Source organism: Myxocyprinus asiaticus, chromosome 24 (assembly GCF_019703515.2).
Source record: "Myxocyprinus asiaticus isolate MX2 ecotype Aquarium Trade chromosome 24, UBuf_Myxa_2, whole genome shotgun sequence".
Classification (NCBI taxonomy): domain Eukaryota; kingdom Metazoa; phylum Chordata; class Actinopteri; order Cypriniformes; family Catostomidae; genus Myxocyprinus; species Myxocyprinus asiaticus.
The window spans coordinates 19587682-19606566 of NC_059367.1; the positions used below are offsets into that span (position 1 = coordinate 19587682).

General features: G+C 37.8%; 1 protein-coding gene across 1 annotated transcript in view; it reads left to right on the forward strand.

Annotated features, from left to right (window-relative positions):
• The window catches only part of cpne5a (copine Va), a 131923-nt gene that overhangs the window by 18987 nt on the left and 94051 nt on the right, over positions 1-18885 (forward strand). The window contains exons 3-6 of the mRNA XM_051652479.1: positions 1191-1237; positions 7842-7945; positions 13982-14021; positions 14919-14995. Coding sequence (XP_051508439.1) covers positions 1191-1237; positions 7842-7945; positions 13982-14021; positions 14919-14995 — 268 coding nt within the window. The remainder of the gene's footprint in view (positions 1-1190; positions 1238-7841; positions 7946-13981; positions 14022-14918; positions 14996-18885) is intronic.

Consider the following 18885-nt stretch of genomic DNA (forward strand, 5'->3'; position numbering starts at 1 on the left):
CCACTCCTGAACCACAGACAACGTCAAAGGCGTCTTACCTGGGCTAAGGAGAAGAAGAACTGGACTGTTGCCCAGTGTTCCAAAGTCCTCTTTTCAGATGAGAGCAAGTTTTGTATTTCATTTGGAAACCAAGGTCCTAGAGTCTGGAGGAAGGGTGGAGAAGCTCATAGCCCAAGTTGCTTGAAGTCCAGTGTTAAGTTTCCACAGTCTGTGATGATTTGGAGTGCAATGTCATCTGCTGGTGTTGGTCCATTGTGTTTTTTGAAAACCAAAGTCACTGCACCCGTTTACCAAGAAATTTTGGAGCACTTCATGCTTCCTTCTGCTGACCAGCTTTTTAAAGATGCTGATTTCATTTTCCAGCAGGATTTGGCACCTGCCCACACTGCCATGGTGTTAGTGTGCTTGACTGGCCAGTAAACTCACCAGACCTGAACCCCATAGAGAATCTATGGGGTATTGTCAAGAGGAAAATGAGAAACAAGAGACCAAAAAATGCAGATGAGCTGAAGGCCACTGTCAAAGAAACCTGGGCTTCCATACCACCTCAGCAGTGCCACAAACTGATCACCTCCATGCCACGCCGAATTGAGGCAGTAATTAAAGCAAAAGGAGCCGCTACCAAGTATTGAGTACATATACAGTAAATGAACATACTTTCCAGAAGGCCAACAATTCACTAAAAATATTTTTTTATTGGTCTTATGATGTATTCTAATTTTTTGAGATAGTGAATTGGTGGGTTTTTGTTAAATGTGAGCCAAAATCATCACAATTAAAAGAACCAAAGACTTAAACTACTTCAGTATGTGTGCATTGAATTTATTTAATACACGAGTTTCACAATTTGAGTTGAATTACTGAAATAAATGAACTTTTCCACGATATTCTAATTTATTGAGATGCACCTGTATATGTTTGATTTAATGAACGAAGTTCTTTATATTTCAGCTATTCTGTACTGGTTTTGCCTGGGCTGTAGCCACCATAGATATACGTGAGGGGGACACGTTCCAGATAGTGGTCGATCAATACAGGGTTTTTAATCACAGATTCTTAAACTTTTACGTTCGATCCTCCCAATCATGAATATTTGGTTACATCCTTGGGTTCTACCCATCTGATCGTAAAATCTCTCTTTTTTTAAAAAATGGTACAGATGCTAATTTTATTCTTTTTTCTCTTCTCAGTGTGTATTCTTTACACTCAGGGAGTGGAGTCTAAGCAGTGGCGTGAGGTAAGTGTCCATGTTTGAGAGCAAGCCTACAGTCAGCTCTAACAGAGATGTCCTCATTTCCCCAGTCAGCTCTGCATATCCTCTCGCTCTCCGCTCTCCTCGGTCCGCCCCCTTTACCCTCTCTATAGCCCCCAGGTGCCCATCACTGCCCATTGATTTTCCTGTTGAATATTCATTAGTCTGTCCCCATGGCCCTGAGTGATTGGGTGTTAAGATGATTGTACAATTTCCGTTACCGTTTAGCATTAAATCTCAAAAGTCAACAGCAAATGAATTTGTAATGCTTCCCAGCTCACTAGTCCTGATTTTTCAGGCTTAAATTGTGTTGAGCTAGGGGGACCCTGCCTCGGATTTGGCAGATCATTGCAGTCAGTTGAAAATCTGACTTCCTCTGGCTTTCAAATCCATTGATGAGCTTCCAAAGAAATACCTTGAATATGAAAAGATCTATTTGGAACAGAACACATTACGATACAAAGATTTGGGTAGGAGATTCAGAGGCAGTTCTGGAAATTTTGTCTTAAGGCTGGTTCAAATGATAGCAAAAGCCATAATTTAAAACATTATTTAGAATGTTGGGAAAAATAATGGTTATTTTTTCATCTGTCCCTACAAACACCATTCGATCACAAGTTTCTGATTTCAACCACTATGTCAGTGTATCACAGTGCATGATAAAGTGCAAAAAAGTGAAATCAGAAAATTTTACAATTTGAGATGAGTAGGCAGTGCTTTGCCACACTTTGAACACAAAATTGCATTTTATGTTGGTTTTTGGTCAGGGAGGTATGTTTTACTCACAAAAACGTCCATCTAATATTCACCTGAAAAACCTCGTCTGATTACAACATCATTTCACTTGCTTTTGGCACACCCTGCTGGACATTTAATTGGGAAACTGCAGCCAAATGTGTAATGAAGTACATCATTTTTGTTTGCAAAAATGTTGCCATTGTTACCTAAATTTCATGAGATCAGGCTGAAACAAATCTGTACTGGCAGTGAGTACAGATCCTTGTTCTACAGAGAGACTGTGATACAATGATTTTACCCTGGTTAATGGGTATCCGAATATAGAAAATATACAGTATAAAGATACAGTATATATAGAAGTGCAGTCACAGTGATGTGGAGCATGTGTACATATAGTGGCTATTTTGCAGGGGCTTGGAATATGGCTCATCCAATCAGAATTTAGAGTCAGAACTATAAAGTCAGTTTCATAATGATTAAAATTAAACAGATAAGAAATATTATTTCCCCATGAATATGGATAGTAGTGCCATAATAAACTCTTAATAAGTTTTATATAAATTTTTATATAATTTTGGGTAGTAAATATTTCAGATCTATTGATGATAAAGTCTAAAGCTACTCCTAGAAAGCTATAACTCCTAGAAATCCCATAAATGTAGTTTTTATGTCTATAAAATGAGAACGACAGAATGTTTCCTGTTTTCGTCTTCACTTTCTAATGGGCTCAGTTTTATTGGCAGTGACGGTTTGCTGCAATCAGAGCACATAATAAATATTTTTAGTTACAGCCTGTCTGTTTTTCATCACTTTAATTTGGAAAAAAAATTGTTGATTTGTTTATCCTATTTAAGATTAGATAATTCTTTCTTCTGGGGCTCATTATTTGCAGTAACTTTATTTTTTCCGCTGTTGTGATTTCACCCTCTTATCTCATCAGTCAGTTATATTGCAGTCTCTGCATTTGCAAATTATTGTGAATTTCAAAGTCTGTAAATTTGAGCCGCCCCAAATCAGACATTATTGTGTTGTGTTTTTCTCTTTATCTGTGAATGTGACCTTTGTGCTAATGCTTCTGTAGAAGTTTTCTTTCTGCACTTAGTTTAACAACGTGTTTCACCCCTTCTCTCTGCTGTTATTTGGCAGCCTGAGATTCGGATTTCCCCATTTCTCCAAAAGCATTTCAGTCTGACATGACAACTCTAAAAGATTTACTGTGTTAATGTGGGTATGACATACTGATAGGATTTTGGTCTTGGCAGACTAGATCTGCTACGCTGATGCTGCTGCTCCTGCAGAACAAGTATGAAGACTTGCTACTACTACAACATACACAGACAAACTGTGTTAGCATGTGGACCTGTTGCTGCTGCTGTACAAGTATGGCAAACACAAGACATGCTGCACTGAGCATGTAGGACATGCTGCTGCACAATTAGACATACATTCACCAGCAGCATATCACCCTGCAGCCCTTGCGTGGTTACCCACTAAAGCTAAGCATGGTTGAGCTTGGCTAGTACCTGGACGGGAGACCTCCTGGGGAAAACTAAGGTTGCTGCTAGAAGAGGTGATAGTAAGATGTAAAACTGAGGTCCTGAGTCTCTGTGGTCATTAAAAATACCAAGGCATTTCTTGAAAACAATGGGGGTGTAACCCCTGTGTCCGTGCCATATTTGCCTTTTGGACTTTATCCATCATGGCTTCCTAACAATCCCCTATATACACTCACTGAGCACTTTACTAGGAACACTATGATCCTTTTAATGTGCCAGACATGGTCTTTGGCTGTTGTAGCCCATCCACCTCAAGATTCGTTGTGTTGTGCATTCTGCGATGCTAATCTGCTCACTACAATTGAACAGAGTGGTTATCTGAGTAATCTTAGCCTTTCTGTCAGCTCGACCCAGTCTGGCCTTTCTCCGTTGACCTCTCTCATCAACAAGGAATTTCCATCTGCAGAACTGCACTGCTGCCACATGATTGGCATAAATAAGTAGGCGTTCTGGTGTTCCTAATAAAGTGCTCAATGAGTGTATATACAAATTGGCTACATCAATGTACTCTCCTCTCCACTGATAGCTGATGTGTGGTGGGTGTTCTAGGGCACAATGTCTGCCGTTACATCATCTAGGTAGATGCTGCATGCTGTTAGTGGTTGAGGTGATTCCCCTGCTATTATGTAAAGTGCTTTCAGTGCCTAGAAAAGCGCTATATAAATGTATGAATTTATTATTTTTATACAATCCGCATGTAGCAGGTCTAGACAATTGGAGCTAGGGAGGTGGAGGGTTTCAGAGAAAACACTCTTGCAGTGTGCTGCAGTGAAATGGCTTAACTGAAAAACTCAGCTATTTATATGTTAGACAATGAGAGAGAACATTGATTGGCTAAAAGATTATACATCTAGGGGCTATTAGCTTACACCATTCAAGCCGATTGGCTTAACAAATCACATGTGAGTGAGCCGGTTGGTTAAAAAATAACAAGTTCAAAAAACCTATTAGCTCACGTCATGTAGAGTTTTATGCCTGAACTTAGTCGCTTTTCACAAAATGGATCCTAGTAAATGCAGTAAACCAGTGTATTACACCATATGGCAAACAGTAAAGAGACTATATGGCTGTAAATAAAGGTTTACAGCAGCAGGTCTATAGAATGATTTATAGCAGCCAATGAAGTAATGTAAAATGTGTCTTTGAGGCATTTAGTCATATTAGCAGTTTATAAAGCATTATATTGTGAATGCTAAAGACTCTCTCCTTTCAAAGAGCTGTGTTTGGGAGTGTTCAGTCATTCCCAACCCACTCTCCTCCACAAATTTATGGCATTGAAATATGAATTTTAATAAAGAGGTCTGTCGTAGGTGCACACACAGTTGGAGAGTTTATATATCTGGGGATGTAAACAGGGTTTTGCTGAGTTTTCTTTCTCTCTCATTCTCTATTACTCTCTCCTGCTCTCAATCTGTCTTTCTCATTCTTTCTCAAGTCTGTTTAGATGAAATTCATATTCAACCTACATTTTTAAAGATTTTATATTATTTATATATTCATATACAATATACATGTACAGGGTAAAGAAACTGGAAATTGTATTTATATATTCATATATGTACGGAGTACAAGATTTGAAAATGTTCTTGTAATACCAGAGTTTGCAACAATCTAAACTACAGCCAAAAACCTCAAACTGATGTGCCCAAAGCACCAACAGTAGGCCTATATTACCATGTTTGTGTGATAATCAATCTATCATGATACAATGTCTTTCTTTATTTGTAATGAGTGAACTGTGTCATGGTCTTTATATTTACATCACCTTATTGTCACCATAAGCTTTCTCCTCCTTCATTTCTGCAAAGCAACTGTGTCCTAACACCCTTCTGGTGATTCATTTATTTATGCATTTCTCATCTGCCTGTTCATGTTTAATTATTCATGGGAAACACAATTAGCTGAGGGAACCAACTGCAGAGCATCATTCAAGAATTCATTGCTTCTCTTCTCTTCTCTTCTATTGGGAAAGACTATTTCTGTTGTGAGCTGGGTTGGATATGAATTATTATAGATTATTATATCTTATATTAATATTTATACAGTACGTGTCTATACAGTATGTGTGTGCATTTTTTTGTTTTGGAATTTTATTTTTCCATTTATACACTTCCGGTCAAAAATTTAGGGTCACTTACTCATTCTTTATTATTATTATTTTTCACATCTAAGGATAATAGTAAAGTCATCAATACTATGGAAGAACAGAAATGGAACTATAGGAATTATGTTGTGACTAAAAAAATCCAAAATAAATCAAAACTGTGTTATATTTTAGTATCTTCAAAGTAGTCACCCTTTGCATAGAATTTGCAGACATGTACTCTTGACATTTTCTCAACCAGCTTCTTGAGGTATCACCCTGGGATGCTTTTTGAACAGTATTGAATGAGTTCCCATCTATGTTGGGCACTAACTGGCTGCTTTTCTTAATTATTCGGTCCAAGTCATCCATTTCAAAAACTTTTTTTTAAAATAAAATTTTAGTTTTGTAATGAAATAAATTAATATGTTGGCACAATTATATTTTTGTTTACAAAACTAATTTCAAACATTTAAACATATTCCTTCAAATCAAAAGGTTTTTAAGATCACAAGAAACATTTCAGTCAAGTGACCCCAAACTTTTGAACGGCAGTGTATGTGTATATTTTTAATTCCGAGAGATGTTTTTAAATAATTGGTCAATTATATATACTATAGTAGCTGGGAATGTTTATGGTTACAGTATTTTATACATACACAGAGAGCTGGAGCATAGTGCTTTTATATGTGTATTGAAAAAGAAATTGCGGTCAATTTGTAGTACCGCATATGTCCGGGTGGATGAATAAACTATGTGACAATGTGCCATTAAATTGACACAACAAGCATAAGTTCAGAGCTCAGTTCTCATGAATATTCGAAAATATTAATTGCCTGTGTGCACTTAATTTGCATGCACACACTCACACAGATGTATGCCACACACGCATACATTACTGATTCTGAGCAGGGGTTCCTCGTACTCCAAGAGAAAATGTATAGCTCAGAGGTTGCTCTATTGTAGTTCAGGAGACTTAATGGAGATCTCACTTTGATTTAAGGACCAACTTTGCAAAAAAAAAAAAAAAAACCTTAAGAGAAAAAATTGTTGACCTACAGTTATAAAATGAATGCAGATATTATCACTCAGATAATTTGGTCTTAGTAGAATTTGAAATTTCGGACTTTCTGACATTGGTATCTTGGCAAATCCGAGAGCAGTTTGAGACATTGTTGAGGTCTTTTCTGATACTCTCGACGAGACGTGAGATTACTGCAACTTTTTCCAGCCTGATTTCCTGAAAATTATGTGACTGTAGTGACATTTTTGCAAAATTATATTACGCAAGTTCATAATGTACTGTATCACAGAAGTTCTGAGGTAAAATGTCCACTGTGTGTTGTTACTGTAAAAGTAAGTAAAACTGTCTCCCAGACAGATGACGTTTTCAAGGTTAATTGAGTTTTTAATCAACAACACTTACCTCCCTACCCTAAACCTAACCCATAGTGTCATAAAAAGCAAATGTGAGATAAAAAAGCAACTGCTGAAGCAACTGCATCATTCTGTAATCTTCAAGGCATGGTAATTTTCAATTTCAGTTGAGCTACTGCGCAATTTGTTCTCACTCGATCAAGCTTGTAAAAGTAGATGGTTATGTAATGCAATCATTAAAATGTATCACCTTGCACTATAGTTAAAGTCATGCACTTTAAAAGTGTTTTGATGTCATAAGATAGCATTGTGTGAGGAACAGGGTGAAAAGTATGTGTTTATGAACTGAATATCTGCCCTTTTAGCACCTCTAGAGTTCATTTCACCAGGATTGTGCCACAAAATGTACAAGCTACATACAAATAATTTTGCAAAAATCTAGGTACAGTGTAGTAACATGATTCTGTGAGACCAGGTTGACTCTTTCTCAGGATAAAAATCTGAGAAGCAATGACTCGAGCAAAAGTCTTCATTTGCTCTCCATTTTATCCCATTGCTGTCTAGTAGAAACAATTGAGATTTTTAAGGAGATCTCTCTTGTGTTTTTTCTTTCCCACGGGCATTCATCAGTCGCAGAGATACTTCACCTCTCAAAGCATCTTGCTAGCAATCACCTCTTCTTGTCCCAGTTTTCCCTGCGGCTGTTGTTGTGTCCGCAGAGTCACTGTAAACAGTCTGTTAACAGAATGAAAAGAAAAACAAGAGAAATAGACATGTCTATGAACTGTGACAACTTAATCATTCCTATGATACTGTTCTCTTTCTCTTTGTCAAGTTTGGGAGAACTGAAGTTATCGACAACACACTGAACCCGGACTTTGTGAGAAAGTACATCCTGGACTATTTCTTTGAGGAGAAGCAGAATCTGCGCTTTGACATGTGAGTTATTCTCTTTGATGCTGACACAGTGGAATCTGCCTCACTCACCGTAAAGCAGTCCCACTCCAGTCTTTCTGCTCGCTCGCTTGATCGCTCTCCTCCTCTCTTCCTCCCTTTCCTTCGCCCTGTCTATCTCATCAACAGTGCGTCGTCCTTTGTAATTACTGATGCAGCATCTCTCTTGACTGTCATGTGTAAGGGGCCAGATCAGTGAAAGGGTAATAAATATTTCAGATGAGTTTTATTCTCAATTTTCACGCTGCCGTTCATAAGCAAATGTGTGACGCGGGAGTCTAGATGATTTACAATGTGTTCCTACCTTTCATTCGCCCGTCTGTCCATCTCTCTCATTCACCTTCTTAAATGGGCTCTCCTAGTTTAAAGAGGGCTGCTGGACTTAATTGAAGAATTCAGAGTGCCATCTGTGTAAAACCTTCAACCTTTATGCCAATTCCCCCTTATACCAATGCAAATATTTAACCCTTATATAATGCAAATATTCACAGAGCCAACCAGCTGTGCCCCAGAATTGCACTTCCACTCCACTTTTAACATTGCCAATAACTGATATGCCCTCTTTATTGGTTTTTTCGCAACTAGCGAAACCTAATGGAATTGCAAAAATAATAATTGTTTCCAAACAAATTTCCAAAACACTCCCAGCACCTATTCACACCCCTGTCTATTGCTTGGACCAAGGAGGTCTAATGGTTACTCAGTTCCATGCATATTTGTTAAGACAGTCACCTAAATGCCATGTGACTAATCATTCTAGAGCTGCAGGAAAATTACTTCCTGACAACACTGATTGGCTAATGGCACCACCACACGAATGCAAACAGTCCCAAGCCTTTAATTAGCGATCCTGCCGATGCATGAGCTTTGACGTCAAAGGTAGCAGATGGGAATAAAAAGGGAAAGGCCATTTCACATTTTTAAGAGCTCCCCAAAAACAGTAATCAACATAATCAAATGCAAATAACATTAAATAATTAACAACAAATGTATTGTTTTTAGTTAAAGATATATTGAAAGATTTACTGGCAAAGTCTTACTAAAACATTTCATAAAATATATATTTTTTAACACAACATATTACCAAAGTAAGAACCTAAAACCATAAAATATAACTCCACATATAAAATTCTTGTACTATGTAAAAAGTGTGGTTTGTCTTAACTGTCTGAATGGAAAATAGTGATGGAATATTAGCATTTACAAAATATCTCACTTGCATTTTCACGTATTATGGGAAAGTATTGATTGGTTTCTTTCCGTGCGTTGTTGAAAACACATTTTGTTTGGGCATTCTATAATTATCTGGCTAGCTAATTTGAGAAGCTACTTGCACTGAGAGGATGACAGGAAGCAGCAGCAAGCTTGTGAAGGTATTGTTATGGTAGCCAGATACATAGCAAGTCAGTTTGCTGAGGGAAAGTATCAGAAAACCAACTTGCAATGGCAAAAAAAAAAAAAAAAAAAAAAAAAATGTCTTTCTCTGCAATGTCAGACAAGGACAACTTACTTTAAAAGTCAGTGAGCCTAATAGCTGAAACCAGGACACATTTACATTTTTTTGCGAATTGTCAAAACACGTGACATATTTCTTGAACCCGGGACTGTCTGGTCACCATGCATAACATTAAAAAGGTTGTTTTTTGGAATACCATGCATTAAATTATCCCAACTATCTGACAGATATCACTAAAATAGGTGTCTTGAGAAATCACATCTGTCTCTGTGCAAGCCATAGGCACTGTATACAGCAAAAAATAGTTAGGGGAGCGGCCTGTGGTCCTTTTTTAGGCCAATCAGAAACACTCTCTGGCTGTTAATTATTTTGTACGTTCAGGATAGCTGACATGGGGTTGGCTGACAAAGTCCTTGGAGGGCAGAGTTTCAGAGAGGACATGTAGATAAAGTTAGCAAAATGGCTGAAATTTCTTACAGCATCTTTAAACTGGGATAGAAGTATTTTAACACACTTCACCTTTATCAAGACTAAGACATTTTATTTCATCATCTTAGCCTAGATATGAGGAATTGTATACCACTAATGCTTAGCTACTGCTTGTAATGCATACAGAGCATATGTTGTAGAATTTCTCATTTGTCAGTCGCTTTGGATAAAAGTGTCTGCTTAATGGCTAAAAGTAAATGAACTGGAAAGCTACAGTTGCACAGCGCTCAGCGTAACTTTTTATCACACCTTATGTAACTCTGGCAGAAAGTCCCTGAACCTCTTGTCACAGGATGAATCCGCTTGATTAATCACATTCATTAATGTCAGAGATTTAATATTGACATGATTACAGTGTACAGAGGTGGGTAGAGTAGCCAAAAACTGTACTCAAGTAAAAGAACAATTACTTAAAAAAACATAATTACTCAAGTAGAAGTAAAAGTACTAACATAAATAATTACTTGAGTAAGAGAAAGAAATTATCCAATTAAAAGAGTACTCAAGTAATGAGTAACTCGTTACTTTCACAAATGACACAATGGACGTTAATTCCCCTATATTCCATTACATAATACACATTTAACATGTATGACAGAATTATTATTATTATTATTAATGGAAATTGTCATCATTCACCATCACGTTGTTCCAAACCCATATGACTTTCTTTCTTCCATGCAACACAATGAGGAGATATTAGACAGAATGTTTGCCTGAGTCACTTTTACTGTCAGTGAATGTGTTTTTTTTATATATATATATTTTGAATGGTGACCAAGACTGTCAGTCTCTAACATTCTGTCTAACATATTTTGTGTTCCACATAATACAGCAGGTCACATGGGTTTGGAACAACATGAGGGTATGGAAATGATGACAGAATATTAAATTATGGCTGAGCTATCACTTTAATGGTATAGTTCACCCAAAAATGAAAATTATCTCATCATTTACTCACCCTCTTGCCATCCCAGATATGTATGACTTCCTTTCTTCTGCTGAACACAAATTAAGATTTTTAGAAGAATATTTCAGCTATGTAGGTCAGTACAATGCAAGTGAATGGATGCCAAAATTTTGATGCTCCAAAAAGCACATAAAGGCAGCATAAAAGTAATCCATACGACTTCAGTAGTTAAATCCATATCTTCAGAAGTGATATGATAGGTGTGGGTGAGAAACAGATCAATATTTGTATTTTTTTTGCTAGCAAGGGGCAATATACAGAGAATGTGAATCACCAAAAACACAAGAAGAAGAATGTGAAAGTGACCTGTTTCTCTGTTTCTCATCCACACATTCTCATATCACATCGCTTCTGAAGATATTGATTTTGCCACTAGAGTCTTATTGATTACTTTTATGCTGACTTATTTGATTTCTTTTTTAGCTTCAAAATGTTGGCACCCATTCACTTGCATTGTATGGACCAAAAGAGCTGAGAAATTCTTCTAAAAAGCTTCAATTGTGTGATGAAAGATGAAAGAAAGTCATACAAATCTGTTATTGCATGAGGGTGAGTAAATTATGAGAGAATTAAAATTTTTGGGTGAACTTTCCCATTAAAGGCTCTTGTCAGATCTGGATGAATTTGTCAATAAGAAGAGAGGTTTGGAAACCTTTCTAGTAATTATTATGGTGAAAACGTGAAAATGTCCCACAGGGACATTATATATAATTCTGAAATATAAACCAAAGCAAGATTATGCTTTATTACAGACTTACAGTGCCCTGATTACAGGGACAATCCCCCTGGAGCAACCTGGAGTTAAGTGCCTTGCACAAGGACACAGTGGTGGTGGATGTGGGGATTGAACCAACAACCTTCCACTTACCAGTTCAGTGCTTTAGTCCACTGCACCGCCACCACTACTCACTACACTATCACCAATACTTTCACTATTTCATCGCTTTTAAAGTCCTGTGTGGATTCTTATTTCAGTGTAGTTACAGTTTTCAGTGTCAAAAGAATTGATCATTAGTTCTGTACAGCAGTACCGCCGCTCTCTAAACGCAGAGTACGCAGCCTGCGTAAGGCACCAACCCCAGTCGCGGAACACTCGCTGTGTCTGAAACCACCCCCTATCCACTATATAGTGCACTATTTCGGATGTCGGCCATTTTGTAGGAGTGTCTGAATTCTGAGTGAGCCACTTGTTCCCTACTTTTGTTCACTCATTCTTACCCACAATGCACTCTAATTTCAAGTGTACATTTGATGTACACTCGACGATGGTTAATTGCCCATAATCCACCACAGGGAAGATGTTCGAGCTGGGAGTTTACTGCTTCCTTCACTCCTACAATGTTTTATTTCATGCTGAATGTATTAAATTACCTTTTGAAAAATTATTACTTAACTAAAATAACATCATAACATATAGAGAGGAAAAATATACAGATACATTTTAAAATGTCCTCTTTATTTATATTTATACAGAATTTTGCCATTAAGATGAAGAATTCTTTATTTACTAAATAATTCACAGGTGATATTATTTTAACTTAGGAGACTGCACACAGTGGAAATTATAATTCTGTGGATGACTTAAATATTCAGTTAAAACATGTAGGTTATGATAACTTTGGTGCTTTTTATGGTCAGATGAGGGTGCGATGCGCCCAGAAACGCTACCCAGCTTGTACTGGAGTTACTAAAGCATAACAAATAAATACAATAATGTACATTTGATAAAATGTGTTTACTCTTTATATTAACATATATTAAAAATGACAAACAGAATGAACATTTATTGTATTAATATATTTATTAAGAATAACAAGTAAGGCCCAAGTATTTTAAAAGTGAATTTATGAGGCTGTTTCTGCGACAGCCTCAGAGCTCCGACGCTCGGGTGTATACGTCAGCGTCCGAATTCACTCACTCATTTCATTCACTCAATGCTGAGATACTGTATATTTGAATGATTTCAGATGCAGCCACTTTCTTCACCATACGATCGCCTCGCGCCCGCACATCTCTCACATGCGTGCCTCGTGCCCCTCGCTTTGCACGTGCAGAAATGCTGTCTGTTCACACTCCAGTTGTCAATCACGTGATCGGCAGAGCAAAAGGCATTTATTTACACTTAACTTGGATGTTTACATGGATTCATACAGTTAATCAGCCCGAAGTAGCTGCGGGGTAAATGCATAAATACTACTCATGACATGTGGGACGCGGGACAAAACACACTGATATATTACTGCACTGATTTAAAAATGTACACGTAAAAACCGATGTTATAAGAACCCAGTTACAGAATCACCCTGAATCACCATGTCATAGAAAAGCCTGTGTTAGCATTAGAGCCAAAACTTACCTCGATGTGCTGCCTTAAATTGAAGCTGAGATTTTAATCTTGAAATATCTACTTGTCTTGGTGTAAAATGGTGTAGCATGACGAAACTATTCTTTTTTCACTGTGCGGTGCTAAGAAAGTGTTTCACTTAGTTTGAAGAGATTGATGCTGCAGCAGTGATGGACTCGGCTTGAGTGACAGTCTGTGACAGTGTGCGCAGCTGTGTGAACTACCGCTTTCATAAAAATCCCATTCAATAATCTCTCAATAAGTGACTCATTAATTAAAATTAAACCCAGTAATGAAATGACAGGAATGCTGCCCATTGTAACAAAGTAAAAAAAAACAAAAAAACAAATCATTAGAAATTTACTTGAGTGAGAGTAAAAAGTACCCACTTTTAAACCTACTCTAAAAGTAAATTTTTTCCCCAAAATGTTACTCAAGTAAATGTAACGGAGTAAATGTAGTGCACTACTACCCACTTCTGACAGTGTACCACCAGGAGTTTTGCTTGAGTTAGCAGTCAGCTGTTTAGCATTATGGAGGAGTCCATAGTAAACCCAGGCTGTTTGAAATAGCATACCATACTCTTATTGCTGTAATTGGTAGTATGCTTTTCTGAACTCAGCCCCAGATCAAATAAGGTGAGGCTTGTTTTTACTAGACATGTTTGTTCATCTTCACAGTACATCCCTGTGCAAAGTAGAGCTCTTATATCATCTAACAGTATCTAACAATACTGACTGCAGCTTTTCTCTTGGATTTCAGATATGACATTGACTCCAAAAGTCCTGATTTAGCCAAACACGTGAGTGTATAATAGCAATCTTGTGTTTTTGTGTGTGTACATGTAAGTGTGCATGTGTGTTTTTTCCTGAATGTACATGAAAGTTCCTTGTGTTCATTGGAGATTGCACTCAGATTTTGGCATGCATGCTTTCTGTTTCTGTGGTTGGTTTTATGCTGAAATGATGGAAAATGAGGTGAAAATGATGTCATGTTTTGTATCATTATCAAAGCTGTGAAAAACTGTGAGGTTAAACTCCCTCCTTGGCTCACAATAACATAATAACTTTTAGAGTTGATCATAACTTTTAAAGTTGAGCAGAAGCTTTGGTTATTCAGGCGTGCAATATACTGTAATTCATTCCGATCTGAACCTATAAAAACCTAGCTCAAAATATACCATAACAAGATCTAAAATAAATATATTAAAAAAAATCATGATTTGCATAGAACAATCTGAATGTGTTTTTGTGTTCATTTCGTTTGTGAAATTGTGACTTATGATTTGATTTTCTCACAAATATCTTTATCTCAATGATCATTGTGGGTGTCCCTTTCTCTCCTCTCCATGCTCCTTTCATCATCCTCCTGTTTTCTCTCTCTAACTCTCGTTTTTTCTCTCTCCTGATCCTCTTCGGTCTGACTTCACTGACGTCTTGAATTCGGTTTTATTTTTTTGTCTTTTCTGTTACATGATATGCTCTGTTGTTATTGTTAAATTTGCGGCCTCACCTCCCTCCTGGAAGCCATCCGATTTAAACGTACGTCTCTGCCTTGCACTCCTAGACTTTTCTCTTTACCTGTACAACTCATTTCTACCCAATGCCACCCTGACTCATTCTGCTGTCTTTCATTTACTTTCTGTGTGCCGATTCCACTCCCCTTGGGGCCTTCTTTTCTTCATGCCGCCCATCTGTAGGACTTCCTGGGTCAGACTTTCTGCACTTTGGGTGAGATTGTGGGTTCACCAGGCAGTCATCTGGAAAAGCCTCTGGGGTAAGAAGCTAATGCACTGTTCTATGGGACATGCTTACCTGCTCAATCTGATCTGGATGCACTTTAAATGAGAGTAGCTGTATGAGCTCAGAGGCCATTTAAGACATATTACGTGCAACAGGGAACTGAGAAATAACTATCTGTGCAGCTATTCCTAAATGGTTAGTTCTCCCAAAAAGAAAAAGATTTTTATTGCATGAAACAAAGGTGCAATGAAAGCGAATGGTAACTGAGGCTATCAGTCCCTAACATTGTCTGGGACTGAAAAAATGACTTTTTTTATTCCACGGTACAATGAACATGATACAGGTTTGGGACAACATAAGGGTGAGTAAATGATGACAGATTTAAAAATGTTGGGTGAACTATCCCTTTAAGTGGATCGCCATCATTCCTATTAGTTCCTTTCTGTATAGTCTTATTTAGTGCATCTATTCCAGTTTTTCATTCAGGTATGGGTGCAACCAGCGTGGAACGAGTTAATTAACACAAAACCAAAGCAATATTAGAACTGCCTTTGATACTAGGGGCTGAGGTGGGCTTAAGGCGGTGAGCAGGCGTAATTTAGCCTGGCTTTTATATGGCATTGTGTCTTTACACAGAATTTTGAGCAGGCACAGAGCAGGGTTAACTTGGCTGTGTAAAGACACCTTTAGTGTGATGATACATAGAATTTGTATATAACAATAGGTGAGACACCATTTATTTGTCAACATTCTTGTTTAATTGTTTGAATCAGGTAAGAAAAAAAAAACCTTGTCATATAGGCATATGACCTAATTTTCCATGAAGCAAATGACAAAACTACATGATCAATGCCTTGTTTTACTTTGAAAAATAGCCTTGTTCCCTCTTCTATGTGTTTTTAATTCCCTCTGCACTCTTACCTCCTTGTGCCTCTGTTAACAGCAGCTTGCGAATCTCTCCAAGCTTGTAACTCACTCCTCATCTCTGATAATCCACTCTGTTACACAGCTGCCAACACCAGTGTCAGTGTAGCAGCGCACACATATTCATGTGGCCGCACGAGAAATGTAGCGCATTCTGGGAGGAGCGGAAAGTGAGCGTCTCGTGAGAGGCTGGAGTGGGGCTGTGCGTAATCTTGTGAAATGTGCTCTTCGCTCCCGTTACGCTCCGCTCACATGCTCTGTTATTGACTAATGACTCATATTCTCTTAATTAAGCTACAAACATTCAATATATATATTTTAATTAACTTTAAAGTTCTAGACTCGCACAGGCATTGTAAATTTGACCTTGTCTGAAGAGCTATCATGCACTCTACTTGATCAATTTAGCCTGTCTTTCTGTTCAGACCTCGGTGAAATGGGCCGTTGCCTGGTGTTCTGGTTTTGCTTAGAGCATTTAGAGCATTATAGCTGTAGAATGATGATGAATACTCTCATCTATTCCTCACCATCTGTGTCCTATGCCAGCATAGCAGTTAGGGTTGTCAGTGCACATTGCAAACTGTAATTGAACCCAACCAGAGGCTTCCACTCTGCAAGTATTGTTGAAGAATCTAGATGATTACATAATTCTGTAATGATTACAGAATTGGGGATACACCCAGACCCTTTATTCAGACAGAAATAGGAGGAAACCCTATTGATCAACCTGACAGGCTCACTCAGTCTCATGCTGGACCAAGATGTGTGAATTGTTTTCATTTGTGGGCCCTATCTGTGGAGGAAGGAGGGTGTTATTGGAGACACTTTAGATGTGGAGAAAGGGATCGCTCAGTTATGATGAGCTGTTCTGCTCAGGTGGTGAATGAAGAATCTGTGGGAGTTTAAGAGTTTTGGGGGGGGGGGTTAATCCCTGATCTCTGTACAGTTTTCCAGATGGTGTTAGACTAGACAGAGGCAGACAGAGAGGGGTGATGGGAACAGAAAGAGAGAGGGGCTAGAGAACTAAGTCTTGGGAATTCAAAAACTGTACCAGGAAAGTCCTTTATGAAAAGACCAGCATATGTTTTGTCACCAGCAGTTTTGTTTTGTATGCTGGTCCTTGGCATTGTAATAAATATATGCAAAAAATTTGACATTTGTTTGCTACAGCTAAATGAACGCCCTGCCTCTTTCACAGAGGATAGGATGACCTGCTTTTGTACAGCCTGCTGTCTTCTTCATCTCTCTCTCACAATCTTTCTGTACAAGCTATCCTAATATTGTCCTCTTTCCACACCTCAATAATTTACCATAGCCATAGAGCTGTCTTTGTGTGTCTGTTCTAACAGACTACAGTATTCTCTCATCCATCCTGCACAGCTCATATGCAGTAGTTGCATTTCTCTTGTGATCCATCCATCCTCTTGTAGTAATCTCTTGTAGAATGGATGAATGGAAATAAGTAACACCAGAGACTGCAAACTTTGTAGCTGAATACAGAGAAGTTTTATGTTTGCCAATAAACAGAGTGTAAGGGGAAATAAGCCGAAGGGTAAACTGTTAACATACTGGCAAACTAGGCTAATTTGATTGGGATTTTATTGGACTTAATTCATCATCTTGGACATTCAGATTACCCTTCACTAGTTCCGTACTGAACGAACCCCCAAACATTACCCAGTTTAGATTCAATTAGAGCTTTCTAGACCTCTGATCTTGTTCGTATAGGGGATATAGGGAGAGAGGTAACCTAACCCTTATTGAATACAGCACATTTACCCATCTGTGCCTTAATAGCGCCAGTGAATATTTCCTCTTTATTGGTGGTTGATTATTCACATTTACCCACATTAGAAGTAAGGTATAATGTACAGTCAACCAGTCATTAACTCTCACAGGGGGAATCAGGTTCTTGCGTCCACCTGAAGGGGATTATTTTGTAATAATGACCCACTGACTGTAAATTGTCCTGCTCACTACATGGCTGCTTACCAAATAGAAAAATAAAAAAAATACATGAAATATTGTTATGTGATATAAACATAGGAGTCATATGAGAGACATGAAACCAGCACAGTTATGTAGAAATCGGTTCACTGGGACAATCGTCAATTAATACAGTTTAGTGGTCATTATACAAAAATATTTGAGCTCAGAATGCCGCAATAGATCAGAATAAAATATTACAGAGAGACATAATGAGGAGATTTATCTTTTTTCACAATGAAGAATTAACGATAGAGCCTATAAGAAGAAAATATATTCTATCATTAGATGGAATATTTGATGGTCCTATGTTTGTCTATTTAAGTGGAACATCCTTATGGCATAATTGGTTTAAGCTCTAACATAAACGTCCATGCCATTAGGCTGTTATGTCACACTGATGGATTAGCTTTATAAACAGGGCAGGTATGCTATGGCTTCGAAAATACATTATGCTGGCCTGCATTGACAGAGAAAGAGAGAGAGAGAGAGAGAGAGAGAGAGAGAGAGAGAGAGAGAGAGAGAGATTGGCCAGTGAGTCTTATCTAGGCCTCAGACTCGCTACTCTAGTGGAACATCACAGCCATGTGTTTCTGACTGCAGGCTATTTGTGCTTTTTACTGAAGAAAAAAGGCTTTCAAATTTAAATGGTAAAAAAAAAAAAAAAAAAAGTGCAACCATCGACAGGGTGGAGGAATCTATTGCAAGCATTTGCCCTCAATGAAAGACCCAGCCAAAACCAAATTAAATCACAAGAATGTGGTGTGATGTTACTCAAACATTACTGTGGTAAGTGAGAGTGACGTGAAGCAGTGTCCTGCATGTAAAATATACGTTTTGTGGCAAAAAGCCTAGATACTAAATATTCAGTTATATCTGAATGTTAATGGATACAGTGGGGTTCAAAAGTCTAAATCTACTTGTGAAAATGCTTCTTGCATTTTTCTATTTTAATAGTTTTTTTTTATTAGCTGGAGACAAGGAAAATTGCTCTAGTTTATTTATATAAACCGG